General features: G+C 39.0%; 1 protein-coding gene across 5 annotated transcripts in view; it reads right to left on the reverse strand.

The window, feature by feature from the left end:
- Positions 1 to 21313, reverse strand: part of LOC124555163 (ankyrin-3-like) — a 904646-nt gene that overhangs the window by 561675 nt on the left and 321658 nt on the right. For all 5 annotated transcript variants that reach the window (XM_047128986.1, XM_047128985.1, XM_047128988.1 and 2 more), the window contains 4 exons: positions 19934 to 20089; positions 9981 to 10109; positions 5867 to 6064; positions 5482 to 5778 (listed from right to left, as the gene is read on the reverse strand). In XM_047128986.1, coding sequence (XP_046984942.1) covers positions 5482 to 5778; positions 5867 to 6064; positions 9981 to 10109; positions 19934 to 20089 — 780 coding nt within the window. The remainder of the gene's footprint in view (positions 1 to 5481; positions 5779 to 5866; positions 6065 to 9980; positions 10110 to 19933; positions 20090 to 21313) is intronic.

Consider the following 21313-nt stretch of genomic DNA (forward strand, 5'->3'; position numbering starts at 1 on the left):
ATGTTTCATAGGATTTCATGCACTATGCTCACAGGCATGTCCAACATTCAGGTCATTCCCTGTCCTGCAATGTTGTGATCACATCTTTGATAGATGTCAGATCATCTGCTTTGCTCCCTCTGCCACACTGCACTTCAAAGGAACCTGTCGTTTGTAATTTTTTAATCATTTTCTCCAGACCCTCAGCAGACACTTTCATACACTTGACTGTCATGAAATTCTGCGGGGCTGCTGGAGGACAGTCACTATTCCTGTAAAAGAGCTTTACCAGCAGCATGTGATCCTTCACAGAGACAGTCATGCTGGGCATCTCGGATGCAAATTGAGGAACAGCTATGTGCTGTGCACCTGTTGGTATGCATATTTTGACATTTTGACACTTACAGACTATCTACTGATCAAATTTTCATTAATATTTTTCCCATGATTTTTCCTATCACTTCAGTAATCTGCTGTTGAAGTCTGACATCATTCTGAACAAGTATTCTCTTTCTACAGTATTTTGAAACTGGAACTTTAATTATGGACACCCTGCATATAATATAATTAATACTGGCACAGTAGTGACAGTTAAGTCATTGTATTGTATTGCATTTAAAGGAGATGGATATCCTTGGCTTTCTCCCACATCCTTAGAACCCTCTGTGGTATTCACAGAATATGAAATATGATTCGCCCACTGGAAGAAAAAAAAAACTTCACTGAATACAATATGCGCTGATCCAGTAGTAATCATGTAAACCCGATCATTACTGCTTGTGGGTTTTTCTTTGCTGCTTCAGTCTCTCTTAACATTAAAGACAAGGGACGTAGCAGGTTTGTCAAACCTTTTTTGTCAACTGTTCGTGTCAATCAATATAGAGAAAATACAATCAGCATCTTAAAAATCCCTCTTTATACAGGCTTTATATCAACAACTAACGGAAATATGTTCATAAATGAAAGTTTCAAACTGGTGCAACACACACTACTGAAAAATGTAATGTTCACGTAAGATAAATATTTCATGTCTTGTGTAACTGCTTTTTCATTACTCTGTCACCGTATACTATGCTTACAAGGAAGGATATATAATTCAAAACTTTTTCAATGATCATTACCAACTTCTGAATATCAAATGAACCCATCATAGGCTATTTCACCATTACTATAAAAACTTGTAGCGCATAAAGGAGAAAGAAGGATGACAAACAGAACATAAATTAATACAACAAACTGTATTTTCATACTTTAAACAAAATAGTATCTTCATCTGTGGCTCTTACCTCATACTTTCAAATATCAATTGGAGTTAGGTTACTTTGCTATTTATCAGTGTCCTCTGTACATATGTAATTAATAAAATTAAGAATTTCAATTCATAATTGGCTGAAACGTGAAAACACAAGGACAGAAGACTACAATTTTTAACAGTTTCAATAAATTCTTCTCAAATAATTTTATATCTTTTTTTTATTCACCATGAAACTTTCATTTATGGTGGTCCCACATAGTCTGAAATTGGATATCCATCTCTTCATATTCTATGAAAATAAGCTATGAGTTACTGTCTACGTTCCTTACATTTCATCTGCAGATGAAATATTAATTGTGAATGAAAATGAATTTACAAAAAGTGTTGAAAATACTTTGGGAAAGCTTGCATCCTGGTTCCATCAAAATGGACAGAACTAAAAGCATTACCTAGGTTTCTTAATGAGTTCAAACTATATCATTGAAACTGGGTGACATAAAAACAGCTTGCAATGATCAGGAAATGAAAGACGCTAAACAAATGAAGTTTTTAGGCCTAAATATTGACTAAAATGTACATCAGAAGGTTCACACAGCCTATTTAAAAAATAAATTTGCACTGCAAATTTTGTCCAAGAACATGGACATCAGTATTACAGTGCATCACAGTTACTTTGAGTCAGTTATACGTTACGAGTCCATCTTACAAAGAATTCAAACAAACCTTGCAAAGCTATAACCAGAAGACAATTATTAAGAACATGTGTGTTGCCAAATGAAAGGTGTTCCTTCATTCACTGTTAAAAAACTTGAAAATATTAACCATTTCTTCCCTGTGCATTTAAGAGCTCTTCTTTTTCTTGCACAAAAATTGCTGTAAGTCTGAAACTTTCTACTTCCAGCTTTATTATAGCATTTGTCACAGAGGAAATTTTAACCTTTCATTCAATGTTCAAACGGTATGCCCAGATACCAGAATGTATGGGATTGAAAAATTATGATAATCTAAAAGGTAGAATATATGGAACATTGAGGTTGATTCACTGACACGATTGATCTTTACTTTTCTAGTTGAAAAGTGCTATAGTTTTATCAAATAATTCACGCATGATGCAGACAGAGTTTGAATAACAAAACTGTATATTTTGCTGCAGACTGAGAATGCAGCAGGTGACACATTACTGTGTCACTGTATCACAGTAATGTGTGGAAAACAGCATAAAACTTCTGTATTCCTCTAATTTAAAGAAATGTTCATTATAAATCTTGACATGCTCCCTGTGTAATAAAACAAATTATTTGAAAATTGTATGATTTGATGAATAAAACAAATTTAACAATTCTATTTTTTCTTGGTCAGAAAATAGTCTTCACGAGTAATATGGCAATTGAGCTTTAAGGAAACAGCTTAGGATTTTTTCATGCCTTTGACACCTCAAAGTCATCTTTACAACCTCTGCTTCAGCCTACATCACACATACAGTTGCTTACATCCACTGTTGCTATTTTTACTATCACGAATTCCCAAATATCATTGGGAACGTATACACAGAAAGGGATTGGAGAAAGAGGAGGGGATATTAATACAATGTAGCTCACACTGTACCAACATGATATATAACATACAGAGACAAACAGGTACACAAGCTACAAAATATAATGTTTGTTGAGGACAGGGATGAGGAATCATGTTACATGTGAAATGATAACATGCTGTTTATAGCATGAACAATTTATATTATGAACAAGCCCAGGGAATGAGTACCAGGATAAAATGATGAAATAACAGCATCATTCTTAGCCTGTCCTCTCTCCCACCCAATTCTCACTTTTTTACATCTATCTACATTTCCTCAATCTTAGTTCTTCCCCAGTCCCCCACCCCATCATCATGTTTGGTCCGTTAATAAGGTTTAACTCCACAAATAATTTGAATTTTAGAGTTTATTCTTATAAATTCAATATGAGACAGTCACCAGAGCAATAAAAATTACTGAGAGAGAGAGAAATATTTAAGCAATTTGTGCAATGAAATACAATTTTGATTATCAGTTCCTGGTAATTGTAATAAGAGAGGAGACGGAGTTTGATAAAGAGAAAGGATTTCTGGTAATGGTACAGGAGCAAACTTAAAGCAAAATTGATTTTATATCATTTCTATGCCTTTACCATATTTACCCGATTATAAGACGACTTTTTTTCCCATATTTGTCATTCAAAAAATAGGTAAATGGTTTTACACCATTTAACAGATTAATATAGGGGTCCTCTCAGATTTACAGATGAAGCTATTAGGGTTTCATACACATTTATTTTGAAAAATTCCGATGTGTAGAGCTTAACAAATAATACCTTCATTCAAATAGGCTTGAAATTTCCCAGCACACAGAAGCACTCAATAAAGTATCAATCCTGTTCAATCAATCACATGACATTTGACTTGCAGCACTGTGCAATGGATGGATACATGAGGAACTATGAACTAGGCACTACAACAATCTAATGCTCTGTTTAAAAAATTGACAATTTTGTGAAATACAGGAGAAAGTAGCATTAAATTGCCTGTGGACAAATTGTTCATGCTCATATGGTAGGTGCTTCCATATCCAAGAGAGTAGAAATTTTCAATGTTTCAAGACACACTGTATCGAAGATCTTTGCCACATATAAGAAAAGGGGAAAAACATCATCCACCATGTCACAATGTGGATGAATAACATTAAAGCTATCAACTCATAAATGTTTGTCATATTTGAATAGTTTTTCAATAGGAGTTCTCATACAAGTGTGGATACCAGATATATACATTTATGCTGATTTTTAAGTGAAGGTAACAATGAAAGGTGAAGTTCTTCTACTTCAAAAACCATTACATGATTCTGAATTGAAGTCAGTGTTTTATTTGGTTGTGAGAAACTAATAATTTACAAAGTGCCTTGCAAATGAAAATTTGCTAGCTCTTCCTGTATCAGAATACCCAATAAAAAAATTACCAGTGTTTAATCCACTTTAGAACAAGATGGTGACATTCAGATGAAACGAGAAAGAAAATTAATCCAGAACTGAATGCCTAACAAATGAAACAAATCACATTAAATTGATTGCAACTGTTATCACAACAATAAATTACAGCAGAAAGACCCATTGTGGAGTGAGTGGTTCCAGCAGACAGCTTTAGATTCCAGGTTGAGCGAAGGTTCGACAATTGGAATAAATCATGATTGTGATCATTTATTTATGTATTAGTTGCTGTTGTTTAATGTAACCTGCACCCTAGAACATACAGCTGTCCTTGTTTCACTGCTGCTCAAGCACAGCACTATGGAAGGTTTGGTGAGAGAAAGCTGACATGAGCTTAGCTGAGAACTATAACCAATGTGGGGAGAGGAGTGGTGAGCAGGAAACAAATTTTGTCTTGCTGCCAACCATGGGAACCGTACTGCATACTTTGGCTTTTTATGGACATCTAACATGTTTGACTGCAATTTGCCTGAATCAGTTTGTACCAGGAATCGAATTGACTTTACAATTGGCCACGTACTCAACAACAGTATAAATTTCTGCAGGAGATGCTAAAAGTCTAGACTGCGGCCAGTGGTGTACTTACGTGTTTTGTGTAGAAATGTTATCAAAGTTTACCATGAGGTGAGATGGACAAGATAGGGGGTGTATCAGCTGCGGAATCTACACAATCATTGAGTAAGTACCAGGCAGACAATATGTTTTTGTAACAAAAAATATTGTAACATTCTCATGTCAGTACAGATGTAAAATCCGCTGTGTGTTAAAAAACATCAAAAAAAAATTAAAATAGAAAAAGAAAATTGCAACATATCTGCGAGAAACAGCCAAATATTTGTGAGAATGAAGCTATAAGTTTCACAGCTGTCCTGTTAGTATGATGATGATTATCAAATATAGTGGTACCACAGACAGGCTACACAAAAGAGGCAGTGAAAATAAAAATTAACATAAACATTTTTTTGTTTTTTTTATTTCTCCTTGTATTGTCAAAATTTAGATGTCCAATAAATGGCATAAATTTAATGTAGGTGTAAAAGCAACTTTTTAGGCAGCTACCTTACGTCAATAGAAGTTTGTAATTTTGACTAGTAAGAATATGTAAAAGCATAATTTTTTCTCATGAACCTTCTTAAAAAAAAGGGTCATTGTCTTATATTCAGGGTTGTCTTATACTTCAGTAAATATGGTATATACAAAAACAATTTAATATATCTAGTAACAAACCTCAGTTGTTGCTTCAATGGATGCACCATGTTTCAGGAGCAGCTCAACCACCTTTATGCGATTTTTCTTGCAAGCAATGTGGAGAGGAGTGAATCCATTGAGTGCTCTGGCATTTGGGTCAGCTTTGCGATCCAGTAGTAGCTTAGCTACTCGCACGTGACCACAGTGAGCTGCAACATGCAGGGCAGTAAGGTAGTCTACAGTCACTTCATCAACTGGTGCACGATGGTACAAGAGAATTCTTGCTGCATCAACATGGTCTCCTTGTGATGCCATGTGCAAAGGTGCCAGTCCATTCTGAAAAGTTAGTAATGTGAAGAATGTATTATCGTTATAAAAATATGTTATTTTTGTCCTTAATATCAAGTATCCATATACACCATACCTTGGTCTTCGAACTTATTGGTGCTCCTCGCTCTAGCATCATGTCAACTACCTGTTCATGGCCTGAACGGGCAGCACAGTGCAGTGGTGTCAGTCCATCTCGTGTTTTTGATTCAATGTTAGCACCTTTCCCCAAAAGTAAGGATACCATATTGGTCTTGCCCCATTTGGCCGCTACATGAAGTGGTGTTATGTTGTGCTGCAAATATTATTAGCATTTAGTTAAATGAGATATACATTTTCAGAGTACCTGAATCATCAGATTTACAAAATGGTAGCAGAGATATGAACAAATAAATTGTGACAAAAATGCTTGATCATCCTGACATACCATCTCTCCATCAACCCAGTGGGTTTTTGTATTATCATTAAGTATATCTACCTCTCTTCTGTTACAGGGACACAGGGAGGAAACTTTGGCATTTTGTACCTCTTGCTTGTGGGCATCTTTTTGCTTCCTGACAGCATATACCGGATTTTTTTAATATGTCACTTAGCTTCCTTTTCTGATTTGAACATAGTTTCATTTTTAATGACAATATACTAACACAACTTTTAAATACATAACAGACTGAAATGAGCTTTTCCCAGTAACTTATCCACATGTTGGCTTCATGTTACACACCAAATTTCCTTTTTCTATAAATAACTGTCAACATGACACTTTTATCAGTCTGATAAATCACAAATCTACATTCATATCTGTATTTCACAAGCCACAGTTCGGAATGTTGCACAGAGACACAGCACACTGAATCATTTCACCCTCTGTGCCATTCACAGGTGGTGAGTGCGAAGATTGTCATTACCCCTGTCTGAAACTTCCTGGCAGATTAAAACTGTGTGCCGGACCGAGACTCGAACTCGGGACCTTTGCCTTTCGTGGGCAAGTACTCTAGACACAACTCGGCAAACAGCAGTACTGGTGGAATTAAAGCTGAGGACAGGTCGTGAGTCATGCTTGGGTAGCTCAGTTGGTAGAGCACTTGCTCACAAAAGCAAAGGTCTCGAGTTCAAGTCTCGGTCCGACACACAGTTTTAATCTGCCAGGAAGTTTCATATCAGCGCACACTCCACTGCAGAGTGAAAATCTCATTCTCATTACCCCTGTCTGTTTCTCTAATTTTGCCTTCATGGTCATAACACAAATGTTTGATAAAGTTACATGTTTCTTGCCTAACAAAGTTCCTTTCTTGCAATGTCTTCCACTGAAATTTGATGAGCCTTTCTACAACACTCCTAAGTTGACCAAAGAATCTTGAGACAAATCATGTGACTGTATTTTGTGTGGTGTCACTGCCAGACACCACACTTGCTAGGTGGTAGCCTTTAAATCGGCCGCGGTCCGTTAGTATACGTCGGACCCGCGTGTCGTCACTATCAGTGATTGCAGACCGAGCACCGCCACACGGCAGGTCTAGAGAGACTTCCTAGCACTCACCCCAGTTGTACAGCAGACTTTGCTAGCGATGGTTCACTGACAATTTACGCTCTCATTTGCCGAGACGATAGTTAGCATAGCCTTCAGCTATGTCATTTGCTACGACTTAGCAAGGCGCCATTACCAGTTACTATTGATGCTGTAAAACATGTACTGTCAAGAGCGATGTTCACCAATTATGGATTAAAGTTAAGTATTCCAACAGATATGTACTATTTTTGCTAGTCTCATATCCCTGACCTGTTCCAGACCTCATGCCAGCCTGCGTGAGCTTAAACGCGTGCCCTTCGGCCTCCCGTCCTTGTGGATTGCCTGCCTTGCCAGTCCACAAAATTTTGCATGTTCTCTATAAATAACTTGGTAAGCACCTCAGACTGACAAAGAGTACTCAACTAATGATTTTGTAAATTATCACATTTCTGGGAGAACTAAGTTTAATGAAAACCCCATCAGGTCCACTGGCCTGGCTCTGTTGCCTTCTTCATTTGTCTTTCAGCTTCATGCTCATTTATTTCTATATGCACCATTTCCTTCTCATGTGTTTGAAGATAAGAAGTAGGAACTGTGTTGTGATATTCAGTGAAAGAATTTTGAAAGACAGAATTTAATATCTAATCTTCAGTTTATCATCTCACATTTTACTGTCATCATTATCAATAATCAGCTGGACAGATAACTTTGACTGATTGATGAAAATTACTTACAGAATTTTGACAATAGATAAGTATATGTGTGGAAGGAAGAAATTTCAGATGTTGAACTACTGACTAGGCTGTGGCTCCAGCTAGCAACAAGCATCACAGTTTTTGGTAAACAATTAAGATGTTTTTTTATTTGGGAGTAATAGACACAACTCGGCAAACAGCAGAAGCATTGAGTCATCAACAGGCACACACAAAAAAGAATAAAGCTTTGCTAGCTTTTGGAAGAAATCCTTTGACACTATCATATGCACACAAACACCTGCACACCCACATTAGAGGTGCACACAGTGAGTGAATGAGCGTGTGTGTGTGTGTGTGTGTGTGTGTGTGTGTGTGTGTGTGTTTTCTACATTGTCAAAGGATTTATTCCATAACTAGTTGCCTCCAACTAGTATCTCATGATCTGGGTATTTATGCACTACTGACCAAAGACTTTCTTTGAATGACTCAAGAACTGTGATATCAAAATTGGTTGGCTAGTAAAAACATCCAACAATTAACCTGGTTTCTTTTAGACCTGTGGTACTTGACCAGATCACTCCACTGTTACAAAGCTTCAACCTCAATAGACACAATATTTTTGTCAGCAGCAATGAACACTCCCCCTCCTATGGTCTCTTATCTGTCTTTTTTATATACATTCCGACATTCCACCACGACTCACTAAATGTCTCGGAGCTTTCCACGTTGGGTTGCAGCCAACTCTTGGTCCCGAGAATAATTTGCTTGCAAGAACTTTCCTGAAGGGCAGTAAATTCAGGAACTTTGCTATGAATACTTTGACAATTTACTGAGAAAATTTTGACAGTCAAAGGTTCTTTACTCTCAACATGGTCTGACTTCCCTTACTGCATATCAACTGGTGAGTGTTCATAAGTGTACTTCAAACTACCGCCTAGCCTGAAAGGCCCTCATGTGCATTCCATGAGTACTCTGCTACCCAAGTACCTGCTTCCTTTGCGTACTGCACCCCTGACCTGTCAAGGGGTGTCCTACAAATTCCCAACTAATAATGCAGGTGCCTTCTCAATAAAGGTAGTAAGACAGATATTATAATTACCAACCAGTCTTTCTGCTTACCTCCTTCTCAAAGCTACTAGAAAAGTATATGTATGCAAGAACAGTAGCACATCTATACCAAAATGAGGTACCTAGTCCCAGTTAGGATTTTAGATGGGTTTCTCCACAGAACGTGCGATGTTTCAATTCATGAATTTGATTATACAGAAGTGAAATGCTCACTTGCGGTGGTATGGTATCCGAGATCTTGTCAGTGACTGGTTTCTTCCTAACTATATGAACGCACATGTCACATTCAGAAACCCACATAGTCTGCACAATAAAACAGCATTTTCAGAATAGTGAATAATCAGTAGAAATATACTGCAGGTATTGCTATTGGATCAACTCTTGTTCTTTTTGTATCCAAGAGGTTCTCTGCAAATGGATTGCCACTGAACTCAGATAAGATACATTACACACAGTTCAATTCTGAATCAGGCCAGACAACAGTATCAGAAATAATACATGTCGGAAAATCAATAACTAAAACAGAGTACTCTAAATCCTTTGATGTTTATATTTAGAAGAACCTGAACTGGAAGTCAGATGCTGCAGACTTTAAACATCTGCGCTTTGTAGCTTCCAGACACACTTACAGTCAAATGATGTCTAACAGTAAATATCTGATACTCCTAACAGGCCAGAAGCAGCTTTTTATTACTAGGGATTTAATATATCTCTGCCTCAGATATAACAATTCACAACCACAACAGTGTGGCAAGCCACCAATGAGAATTTAAATTACTTTGCATCTAAGAAGTTGCACTGTTTTTATCAGCTGTAGCATGTGTTTGTAAGACCATAGGAAATAATAATAATTACTTGTGCAGATAGGTATTTACTCATAGAAATGAAATGTGTAGCATGTCATACATAATTTCAAACTAATACTTTCATTAAATACTAACCTTAGCAGAGTAATTAACATCAGCACCTCTACTGAGAAGAAGATTTGCTATATTTTCATTTCCATAGTGAGCTGCAATATGGAGAGGAGTGAATCCACTCTTTGAGGTCACATCTGGATTATGATCATTCTGTAAAATAAGAAAGGTTTTGTGGAATTAAATGGATGCAATAAAGAGTAGAGGAAGCTTAATTTATTGCTTCTCAGGAGCAAGATTAATACAGAAAAGCATTTCCATTCTCTTCTCAATGTGATCAGGTAAAAACTTTTCATTAGGACAACATTAAAGCATGTAAGTATCACAATTTAAAATAAGTTATGAGTCTTACGTGCTTATGCACCACCCTGTTTCCAACTTTTGCAACTAAAGTACTACAATATCATGCGCACTTTGAAATTTTCTCATCTACTATCAGTGTGGTCTTATATGTTTTTAACATAATTATAGGCATTATTTCTCTTTATTGATGAGACAGATACTTTATCTGTGCTATCATCTGATGAGCGAGGTTCCAAAGCAAGGTTGGTACCTCGCAACACAACCACAAGAAACGATAGTCACTGTAAGCTGCATCAAGTAATGAGACACACCAGTGTAACCATAACCATAAATTTTTTGCTACACTGCCATATACTCTTATCTACTTACAGCCAAGCACAGAACTACTCTGCACAGTTTTCAATCATTGACTAAGATGACAGCATCATCTTCTAGTAGGCCAGCAATGTAATGAATGTCATAGGTAGAACTAAAAGTAACAATTATTGTTAAATGTACTCTGGTGGAGACACCTGTATTTTGTCTGTATCTAGTGACATTTCAGTGTTCAGAGACTGTTGTAAATATTCATGACATTCCTGTGGAAATTGACTGTAAAAAGTTGTGTAAATATTCTTATCTACATTGTAATAAATAACTAATATTTTATGTGTTATAGTATCCACTCAGTCTTCTCCCAGAGTAAACCAAAGAACCCACCATCATACCAGGGACTGTGTTTTCATCTGGTACAAAATTATCATCACTTGTACTGCTCATGCACATTAGTTTCAACTACAACTTGCAGCAAAGCCTTCTGCAGATCAATGCAGTTACACAGCTTTTGCTGTAAGCATTAAGTGACTGTTAAATGTGATGAGATATAAACTGCATGTCACACATGAACATTATGTATGTCCCAGTATATAAACGTGCTCTAAAAATTGTTAACTGCTACTACACTTAACTTATAAGAAAAATAATTATGCAAATGATTTGACCTTCATCAGGTTTGACATAAACATTCATTAATTTTAATATAATTGTGTATCTGTGGAAAGGGCATTATTGTAGATAAAGCAACAGAATATAATGACAGAGAATTTTGTTCTTACATCTTTGTGTTATCAAAGAACCAATTCAATTGTCAATAAAGCTTGCACATTTGCAATCTTTGGTTGTGAATATTCTTGTTAAAGTCACCATTCCATTAGCAAAATATTATCAGTTTTTCATGTACCAGTGAATGGAGTTTTTAAAATTTCATACATTCTCCAGGTACAAATATATTGTTTGTCATGTTCAAGACTAAATGATGGTTCATATAAACAAATCCATGTAGCATGCTACATGAATACTGTGTCAATAACTAATTCTCTGATCCACTATGTTGCGGTGTTGTGAATGGGATACATGCCCCTGTCCTATGCAAATGGAGCATATACCTTTATATGGATGTGTTTAACCTCTTTACAATTATATAATGATGATACTGTTGTGATAACTTTGCATGGATGACATTTGTCAATGTTTTTCATTCAATTAAGATTCTTGTACTAGGATATTTTTGCTGGTGAAGTAATGTACCTTCAAACTGTATAAAAACTAGTATTCTGCTGTGCGAGTCATTGAGCCTAGATTTTAGCAGTCTAATATATTTCCATCATGACTGGGCTTCTGAACTACATGTTCCAAATAACTTTCAGAGGCAGCATTTAGTATTGTTTCACAGGGTGCCTTGTTATTTTCACCACTTAAAAAACAACAATTATTCAACTGAGAGGAAGATGATTGATGTCTCCCCTAATTATGACAGTGTGATAAGGGAACATATGTGTATTACTGAGCAACTTTACTAAAAGCTGTCTTGGACACAACTTCCTTAACAGGATGTATCATGACCAATCACCTGAATGTTTTGACCAATCTGTTTATGATATTGCGGAACAAGCAGATGCCCTGCACTGTACTCATTCATTGATTGATTTATTTTCAACAAGATTTTATAGTTGAAAAAATAGTGGTATTTTGTTAATCAAACCAAAGAAATTTTGACAGCAACAATATGCTTCACCACAGATTAAAATTTCTTCTCTCTAACTCCTCCTATATAATATATGTGATCTGGGCGTAAGTAATCAAGTACATATTCACAAAAAAAGTCAGGAACATATCACACCTATAACTATAATAAATAATTTCTTTACTGCATTAGAGAGCTAATATTTAGTGGCACTATCTTTTTGTTGACTCCCTAGCTGCATACCACTGAAATATGTGTGCTTTCAGACGCCTTTTGTGGGTAATTGAGTTTTTTTTATAAGGTAATATCAGTATGTTCTAACTCCGTCCAAACAGGCCTTCGAAGACCCAATGGTATCAATCAGCCGCCATGTCATCCTCAGCCCACAGGCATCACTGGATGCGGATATGGTGGGGCATGTGGTCAGCACATCGCTCTCCTGGCAATATCTCAGTTTACGAGACTGGAGCCGCTGCTTCTCAATCAAGTAGCTTCTCAGTTTGCCTAACAAGGGCTGAGTGTACCCCGCTTGCCAACAGCGTTCGGCAGACCGGATGGTCACCCATCCAAATGCTAGCCCAGCCCGACAGTGCTTAACTTTGGTGATCTGATGGGAACGGTGTTACTACTGTGGCAAGGCTGTTGGCAGTCATGTTCTGCATTACTTAACTTTTATACTAAAGTTTAGAATAAGAATTCAGTAAGAAACTGCATAACACAGTAGTAAAAAATTACCTGCTGCACCACCATACCAACATACAACATTCTAATGACATACAAGCTGCAAACATACGTCACATGTCCATTTCAAAACTAATGACAACAAATATGTCTCTTACCTGTCAATCACCATAGCATTATTGTAAGATGATATAGGAAAGTGACAGACGTACATATATATGTGAGGTTCTCAAATGAAGTCACATTCCTCTAATTTCCTGAACAGCAAAAGCTGTACAATAGGTTACTGCTTCAAAGTTTATTTAAGAGTTTGACATATTAGTTGTCAATTATTCAGGAAGAAACTTAAAAGTGGTGGGTGCATAGTTGCTTTGGTGATCATGGTCCAGCTGACATTACCTATATGGAGAGCTGAAATAAGTTTTACTAGTAAAAAAAGCTACTCTTGCCTTAAAACTGTTTTTACGGTTTATAATTTGAGTTTCTCTACTATACACCACCATCAGGTGTGATGCATACTAATTGTGCACTTTTACTTTGCCCCTCTGCAATCGGTGGAAGTCACCTGACTTTGTGCCACTATGGAATGTTTACAGTTGCTGCTAATGTTAACTATATAAAAGTATTGTGTGCCATAACAATAAGCATCCATTGTGAATATAGTTCGTGGTCTTACGGGTAGTAATCGTTAAAATCAACAGTGTAGGGAAAGATAGATTGCTACTTACTGTAAAGATGGCATGTTAAGATGCAGACAGACACAATTAAAAGACACTTACATATAATATTTCGGCCACAGCTTTCATCAGAAAAAGAAAGAGAGACACACACCATTCATTCACACAATCAAGCACACCTCACACAAACATGACTGCCAACTCCAGCAGCTTGGAGCAGAATACAACTATCATGTGGAATGGAAGCAGCAATCTGGAGGGGGTGGGGAAAAGGAAGGGATAGCAGTGTATGGGTGGGGGGAGAGAGAAGTGCTGTCTGATGCAGTATGCATGGACGAGAATGCCAACAGGCACAGCATCAGGTTTTTGTGGGACAGGGAGGTGGCAAAAATGGAGCAAAAAAGGAGAGGCATGAAGAAAGATGGGTTGGTGCATGGGCACAGGACAGTAAACAAAGAGGGTGGGGGACGAGAGGTGATAGGACAGAGAGGGTGGAAACATTGGGTAGAGGGTGTGGGGACAGTATGTTTTGTAGGTTGAGTCCAGGATAATTATGGGAGTGGAGACTGTGTTGTAAGGATAACTCCTATCTGTGCAGTTCAGAAAAGCTGATGGTGGAGGAGAGATGCCAGATGGCTTGGGCAGTGAAGCAGCAATTGAAATCAAGCATTTTACGTTCAGCTGCATGTTGTGCCACAAAGTGGTCTGTTTTCCTCTTGACCACAGTTTGGCAGTGTCTGTTCATCCTGGTGGGCAGCTGGTTGGTAGTCATACCAATAGAAAAAGCTGTGCAATGATTGCAGCAGAGTTGGTAAATGACATGGCTGCTTTCACAAGTGGCCCGGCTCCTGATGGAGTAGTATAAACTTATGACAGGACTGGAATAGGACGAACTGGCTGGGTGGATTGGGCAGGTCTTGCCCCTGGGTCTTCCACAGGGATATGACCTTTGTGGCATGGGTTTGGGATTGGGTTTGGGAGTGGCATAGGGATGGACTAGGAAGTTGTGGAGGTTGGTTGGTTGATGGAAAACTGTTTAAGGAGGGATGGGAAGGACCTTGGGTAGGATGTCCTTCGTCTCAGGGAATTATGATAGGTAATGAAAGCCATGGTGAAGGATGTGGTTGGTTGTTCCATTCCGGGTTGGTACTGAGTGATTAAGTGGGCACTCCTTTGTGGCTGGCTCTTGGGGGTAGTGGGAGGATTGGGGATGTGAGGAGAATTGGTACAGGAGATCTAGTCATGAACTAGGTCTGGGGGACAGTGCCTATCTGGGAAGACCTTGGTGATACTGTCAACATAATGAGCAAGGGAGTTATTATCACTGCAAATATATCATGCCTGGCTGGCCGTGCAGTATGGGAGGGATTTTTTGGTGTAAAAGGGATGACAGTTGTTTAAACACAGGCACAGTCAGTGGTTGATGGGTTTAATGTGGATAAAGGTCTTAATGGAGCCATAAGAGAAGAGGAGGTCAATAATTAGGAACATGACATGCTGGGTTGAGGAGGACCAGGTGGAGCAGATGGGAGGGAAGCTGTTGAGGTTGTGAAGGAATGAATATGGGGTGTCTTGGCCCTGAATCCAAATCATGAATATATTGTCAATGAACCTGAAACAGACTAGAGCTCTGACGCTTGGGTCGCTAGAAAGGCCTCCTCTTGAAGACCCCTTTAGCAGACTGGCACGGGAGGGTGCCATGGCTGTGCCACAGATTTGTTTGCACACCTTCCCTTCAAAGGAGAGGTAGTTGTGGGTTAGGATAATGTTAGTGAGTTGTATGAGGAATGAGGTAGTAGATTTGGAGTCTGAAGGACATTGGAAAAGGTAGTGTTCAATAGCAGTAAGAACATGGGCATGCGGGAGATTGGTGTATAGGGAGGTGGTATGAACAGTGATGAGTAGGGATCCAGGAGATAAAGGGGTGGAGATGGTGGAGACTCGGTGAAGGAAGCGGTTGGTATCTTTGTTGGAGGCTAGATTACGAGCAATTCGTTGGAGGTGTTGGTCAATGAGGGCCAAAATTCTTTCAGTGGAGGCACAATAACCAGCCACAACAGGGGGTCTAGGATTGTTGGGTTTTTGGATTTTGGGAAGCACGTAGAAGGTGGGTGGGTGGGCTGTCATTGGGATGTGGAGGGAAATGGATTCAGGGGAGAGGCTGTAGGAAGGGCTTAAGGCCTTAAGCAGGGATTGGAGGTTGTGTCAGACTTCTGGCCTGAGATCATCTGGAAGAGTTTACATGTGGAGGAGTCATATAATATGCAGAGGTCTTCTGCCAGATAGTCACTGTGGTCCCTGGTGAAACCTTTGTCTGACTGTATGATGATTAGGTCAGGATTTGTTATGAGGTTGTGTATGGCTATTCTTTCTTCTGCTTAAAGGTTGGTATTCTGAGGAAGGGACCCGAGGAAGGATGGTGAGGCTAAATTGGAGGTAAGGAATTTCTGGAAGGTGACCAGCAGATGGCTAGTTTGGAGGGCAGAGGATCATGGCTGGAAAGTGGTATGAACTGGGAGAGGCAGGTTGGCATTTGTTGGGGGATTGGCAGCAAAGAAGTGTTCCATTGCAGGGATCTGGAGAAGGAGAGTAGGTGTTTGCCAAGTCCAGCATGGCTAAATTTGAGTGTAGGACTAAAGGTGAGGCCTTTGGATAGGACTGAAACTTCCATGGACCAGAGGATTTTGGCAAAAAGGTTAACAACAGTGTTAGAAGAATGTTTTGGCTCTGGATTTGGTGGAGTGTTGGTAGGACTTTTGGGGGATATGGCAAGATGAAAAGGTTGGATAGGTTAGGTTTAGATGCTGTGGGAGGAGGACAAGGAGGAACATTGTGGGTAGGATAGGGGTTGGAAACTGGTGTCCTGAGGTGGCAGTGGGAGGTCAGCAGGTTCAATTACTTATTGAGATGACGTCTGGAATGCTCCGCAGGGGGCCTAATTACCTCTCATCGTGGACTGAAATGAAGGACATCCTACCGGAGATCCTTCCCATCCCTCCTAAAGCGGATCTGCATCAACCACTCAGCTTCCACAACATCCATGTACACCTCTACATCACTCCTAATCTCATCCCCCTTGCCACAATGATCATATCACTTGAAGACTCAGGTGCAAGCCTAGCCTAATCCATCTTTCCAGAACTCCCTATTCCAGACCTGGCATAGGCTTATCCTATCGCTACCTGTGAAAACAGCCATGTCATTTACCAACTGTGCTGCAATCATTGCACTGCTTTTTATATTGGTACGAGTGTCAATGAGCTGTCCATCACGGTGAACAGCCACCACGAAACTGTGGCCAATAGAAAAGTAGATCACCCTGTGGCACAATATGCTGCTGAACATAAATGCTTGATTTCAATGGCTGCTTCACTGCCTGAACCATCTGGGTCCTCCCTTCCATCACCAACTTTTCTGAACTGTGCACATGGATGTTATCCTTACAACACAGTGTCTGCTTCCATAATTATCTCAGCCTCAACCTACGAAACATACTGCCCCACACCCTCCACTGAACAGTTCCCACCTTCTCTGTCCTATCACCTCCTCCCCACTCTTGTCTCCCACCCTCTTTGTTTGCCACACACTGTCAACTCACCCACCCATATTTCACCATTCTGCTCCCTTTTGCTTCATTTTCCCCACCTCCCTGCCCCGCAACAACCTGATGTTGTACCTGTTGTCATTCCAATCTCTGGACACTCTGCCAGACAGTGCTCCTTTCTCCCCCCGCCCATACAGTGCTATCCCTTCCCCTTCACCATCCCCTTGAGACTGCTGATTCCATCTCTTGCGATAATTGCATTCTGGCCAGAGCTGCCAGAGTTTGGTGGTTATGTGTGTGTGAGGTGTGCTTGATTGTGTAAATGAATCATGTGCGTTTCTCTTTTTTTCTGACAAAGGCTGTAGCCAAAAGCTTAAGTGTAAGTTCCTTTTAATTGTGCCTATCTGCAACTTAATGTGTCATTTTTTCAGTAAGTAGCAATCTGTCTCTTCCTACGTTGTTGATATCCTACCTGGAGTTTCCACTGTGTGATTGTTAATATGATTTACAGAAGAGAAGGAAGAGGGCTATACCTGGTCCTCGTAGCGAGGCGTGATCAACTTTCATGTTACTTCTGTGACTCATTAACCTATTACACATCCACTCCTTTTATAACCTGTAAGCTGGCTGCTCTGGGAAAAGGAGGTGGGGCATGTCTCAGCAGCCAATGTGCTACAAGCTGATTGCAAGCTTCCCCTCCAGGATCATCTTCTCAGGGGCAAGTAAAAGTGTGTGATCCATACTGACCACTCATTTGAGAATTTTTGTCTATTAGTCTATGACTTTTTGTTGCACTGAATAAATATCTTTGAACAAAGAAATTTTTATATTTACATGATTTTTTTGGATGTATTTCTGTATCTGCCCCATTTCTGTCACTGTCTTCTAAGAAAACTTCATCAAACATATCATCACTCACCGGCCGGAGTGGCCGAGCGGTTCTAGGAGCTACAATCTGGAAACGTGCAACCGCTATGGTCGCAGGTTTGAATCCTGCCTCGTACATTGATGTGTGTGATGTCTTTAGGTTAGTTAGGTTTAAGTAGTTCTAAGTTCTAGGCGACTGATGACCTCAGATGTTGAGTTCCATAGTGCTCAGAGCCATTTGAACAATTTTTTATCATCACTCAATTTCCTCGTGTTTTCACTTCACAAAACACTTTGTCTAATTTCTGCCAATTTCTGCATTAGAGACTTTAATCTTCTATTTTCGCTGCACTCTTTCATACACTTTAATGTATCATCCACTTCCAATGTCCAATGTTTTTCTCATTTACTGCACTCTTTGGTCTTGTTCTTCCCTTCACTTCTACTTTTCAATTACATTAATGAGTCAAAATATAATGATCACTACTCATTGCGAGACCAAATGCTGCTTGTGCACTGCAGACACATTACACGGTAAGGAAGTGTATAAGTGTAGCAGAAAAGAATGGAAAATCATTCTAGTGACAATAAGAGTTACAAATGGGGAAATCCACTGACATAAGGTAATCTGAGAAATGGCAGACTGGCTTGGCACCTGGGAACAAGCCACTTGGAAAAATTCAAACTGGTCAGTTGCTCATTTGCTACTGTCATCAGTATCTGGGGAAAGTGGTTGAAGGATGATGTAACCACAAGGACATGGGGGATGTAAAGGCAAAACCACAAGTAGGCAACAAATGTTGAATGTTCATGTCTCATAAGAAAACATGGGAGTTGGAGGATTGACCATTCTGTAAAGCTTTATAAGGAGAAATCTGTGACTGATCTGTTGTCAATGTGCAATGCAGGTGCAGTCAAAAGTGTTTCCAAGCCTGCTGTTTAGTGCACATTGTTGAACATTATGATCCACACTAGGTGACCATTACAAGTTCCCATGTTGACAAGATGATAAAAGTCTATTATGATTGCAGTGGGTACAGACTCATTGAGATTGAAGTGGGGATCAATGGAAACTTGTTGCTTGGTCAGATGTATCACATTTCTTGTTACACTAGGTTGATGTTCACATCTGGATAAACCATTGTCCAGGAAATGGCTGCTTGAAGCTGGCGCCATGCCATGGACACACACTGGTGGTGGTACTATTATGGTATGAGGGACTGTCATCTGGGCTTCCACAGTACTTGTGATAGTAATCTAATGCACCATGACAGTTGTGGTCTACACGCACATTTTTGTGGACACCACCTGCATCCCTTCATGCTTGATGCCTTCACCAAGGGTGATGGCATCTTCCAGCAGGATAATTATCCATATCACACAGCCAGGCTTTTAGTGGTTGGATGAGTGTGGTGGTGAACTCAGACTGATGTCTTGTCCACTGAATTTGCCCAATCTGAACCTGAATGAACACATCTGAGATGCTAGAGAGCTCACCTCCATGCCTGCAGGTGACCAGTCCATAATTTATGGGAATTATATGACATGTGCACACATATCTTGGCCCACATGCCTCTGAAAATCTACCAAAGACTAGCTGAAACCATGCCACACAAAACTACTGCTGTATTGTGTTCCATAGATAGACAAACATACTATTAAGGAAGAGGTATAATGTTTTGGCTCATCAGTATATTTTACTTCATTATCCATAGCTTTACTTGGTTAAAAGTATTTTCCTTTCTTTCATGCAAAAAATAAATTGTTTTTCTTTAGTTCATACTCTGCCAATAAATGCAGTTATAATCAAACAAAATTTCACAGTAAGTCATTTAGAGCACATTTATAATGGAACTAAATCAATAGATGCATAAAAAAAACTTAATTGGGAAAGTTAACTCACCTGTAGCAACAAGGCTGCTGCTTTGCAGTCATCCTTTTTGGCAGCAATGTGCAAAGCAGGCAGACGCACTTTGCCTCTTGTGTCATTTTCAAGCAATACTGCAACAACCTTGTCGTGACCCTGTTGCATGGCCACAGCCAGTGGTGTGAACCCATCCTGTACAAAATTTTATAATGTCAGTGTAACTTACATGCAGCCAAGTTCTGTCCATGAGTGGAAGATTAGCTGCTTAGCTGATGACTTTTGTGTTGTATACCATTTTTATTATAACTGCAAATAGTAAAGGTGACTGCATAATCAAATTATTCAGTGACTAATATTTGAGATAACACAACAATTAGCACAAAAATGCATACAAAACATGAAAATCAAGCAGCTAATATGCTGGAAGATTAGGAAGAACCCAAAATAATCATTTTAGTTTGGGGTCAGGAGAAATAGAATAGATGGAAATGAAAAGACACCTGAATAAAATATATGCCTCAAGTTATTACATTTTACAACTGGAAAGTGTTGAAAGGAGGACAGTAGCTATTTATATGTTTCAATCAGCACTAAATTTCTCTGGAAGGACATTCATTAATTACTCTTCTAAGAAAAGTGTTTGCATATTTCATGGTTTCCACCTTACTCTGATTTTCTGATACTTCTAATTACATGACTACCCCACTGTCTCAGAGCAAACGAGTGACTTTTAACACATATAGGAACACTGTACATTTGCATATGCTGTATGAGAAATTTATATGATGAAAGCAAGAAGCTCTTTTTAGCTGCCTCTTACATCATACATAACAATGGTACCAGCTATAACTCTACTTTAGGGAAAAAATTAACAAGGGCACTGAATTATTTGCATCTTCAGATCAATGAAGAGGTCATTTGTATTGAAAGTGAGATACTATCTTGCACTTGTAATACCAAGTACATACTGTATGATGCACATTTCATAACCATGACATAGTATGTGCCATGTCCGGTAATGTTGTGTCGCGTAATGTTGCCGCTCGTGTGTACCTAAATCAACCACTAGAAGCTGCCTGCAGGAAACGTGCGCATGGCAAGGTCTCTGTCGCATCATTTACCAGCAACCCATGCCTTTATATACACAAAACAGCATTGAGTCACTCTCACGTTTTTTTTAGTTTGTACTGCTTACATCAGTCGTTTTGTGTATCACTTATGATGTGGCTTCTGTATGATTCTTTTGTCTTGTTACATGTGAAGTCATGAGAGACTTATTTTATGATGTGGCTTCTGTATGATTCTTTTGTCTTGTTACATGTGAAGTCATGAGAGACTTATTTCCATTATTATTCAGAGATTTGTGAATAAAGCCATATCTGCATTACTTTGATTGGTTTCAAAATACTTGGTTAC

The sequence above is a fragment of the Schistocerca americana genome, chromosome X, assembly GCF_021461395.2.
Source record: "Schistocerca americana isolate TAMUIC-IGC-003095 chromosome X, iqSchAmer2.1, whole genome shotgun sequence".
NCBI classification, from domain to species: domain Eukaryota; kingdom Metazoa; phylum Arthropoda; class Insecta; order Orthoptera; family Acrididae; genus Schistocerca; species Schistocerca americana.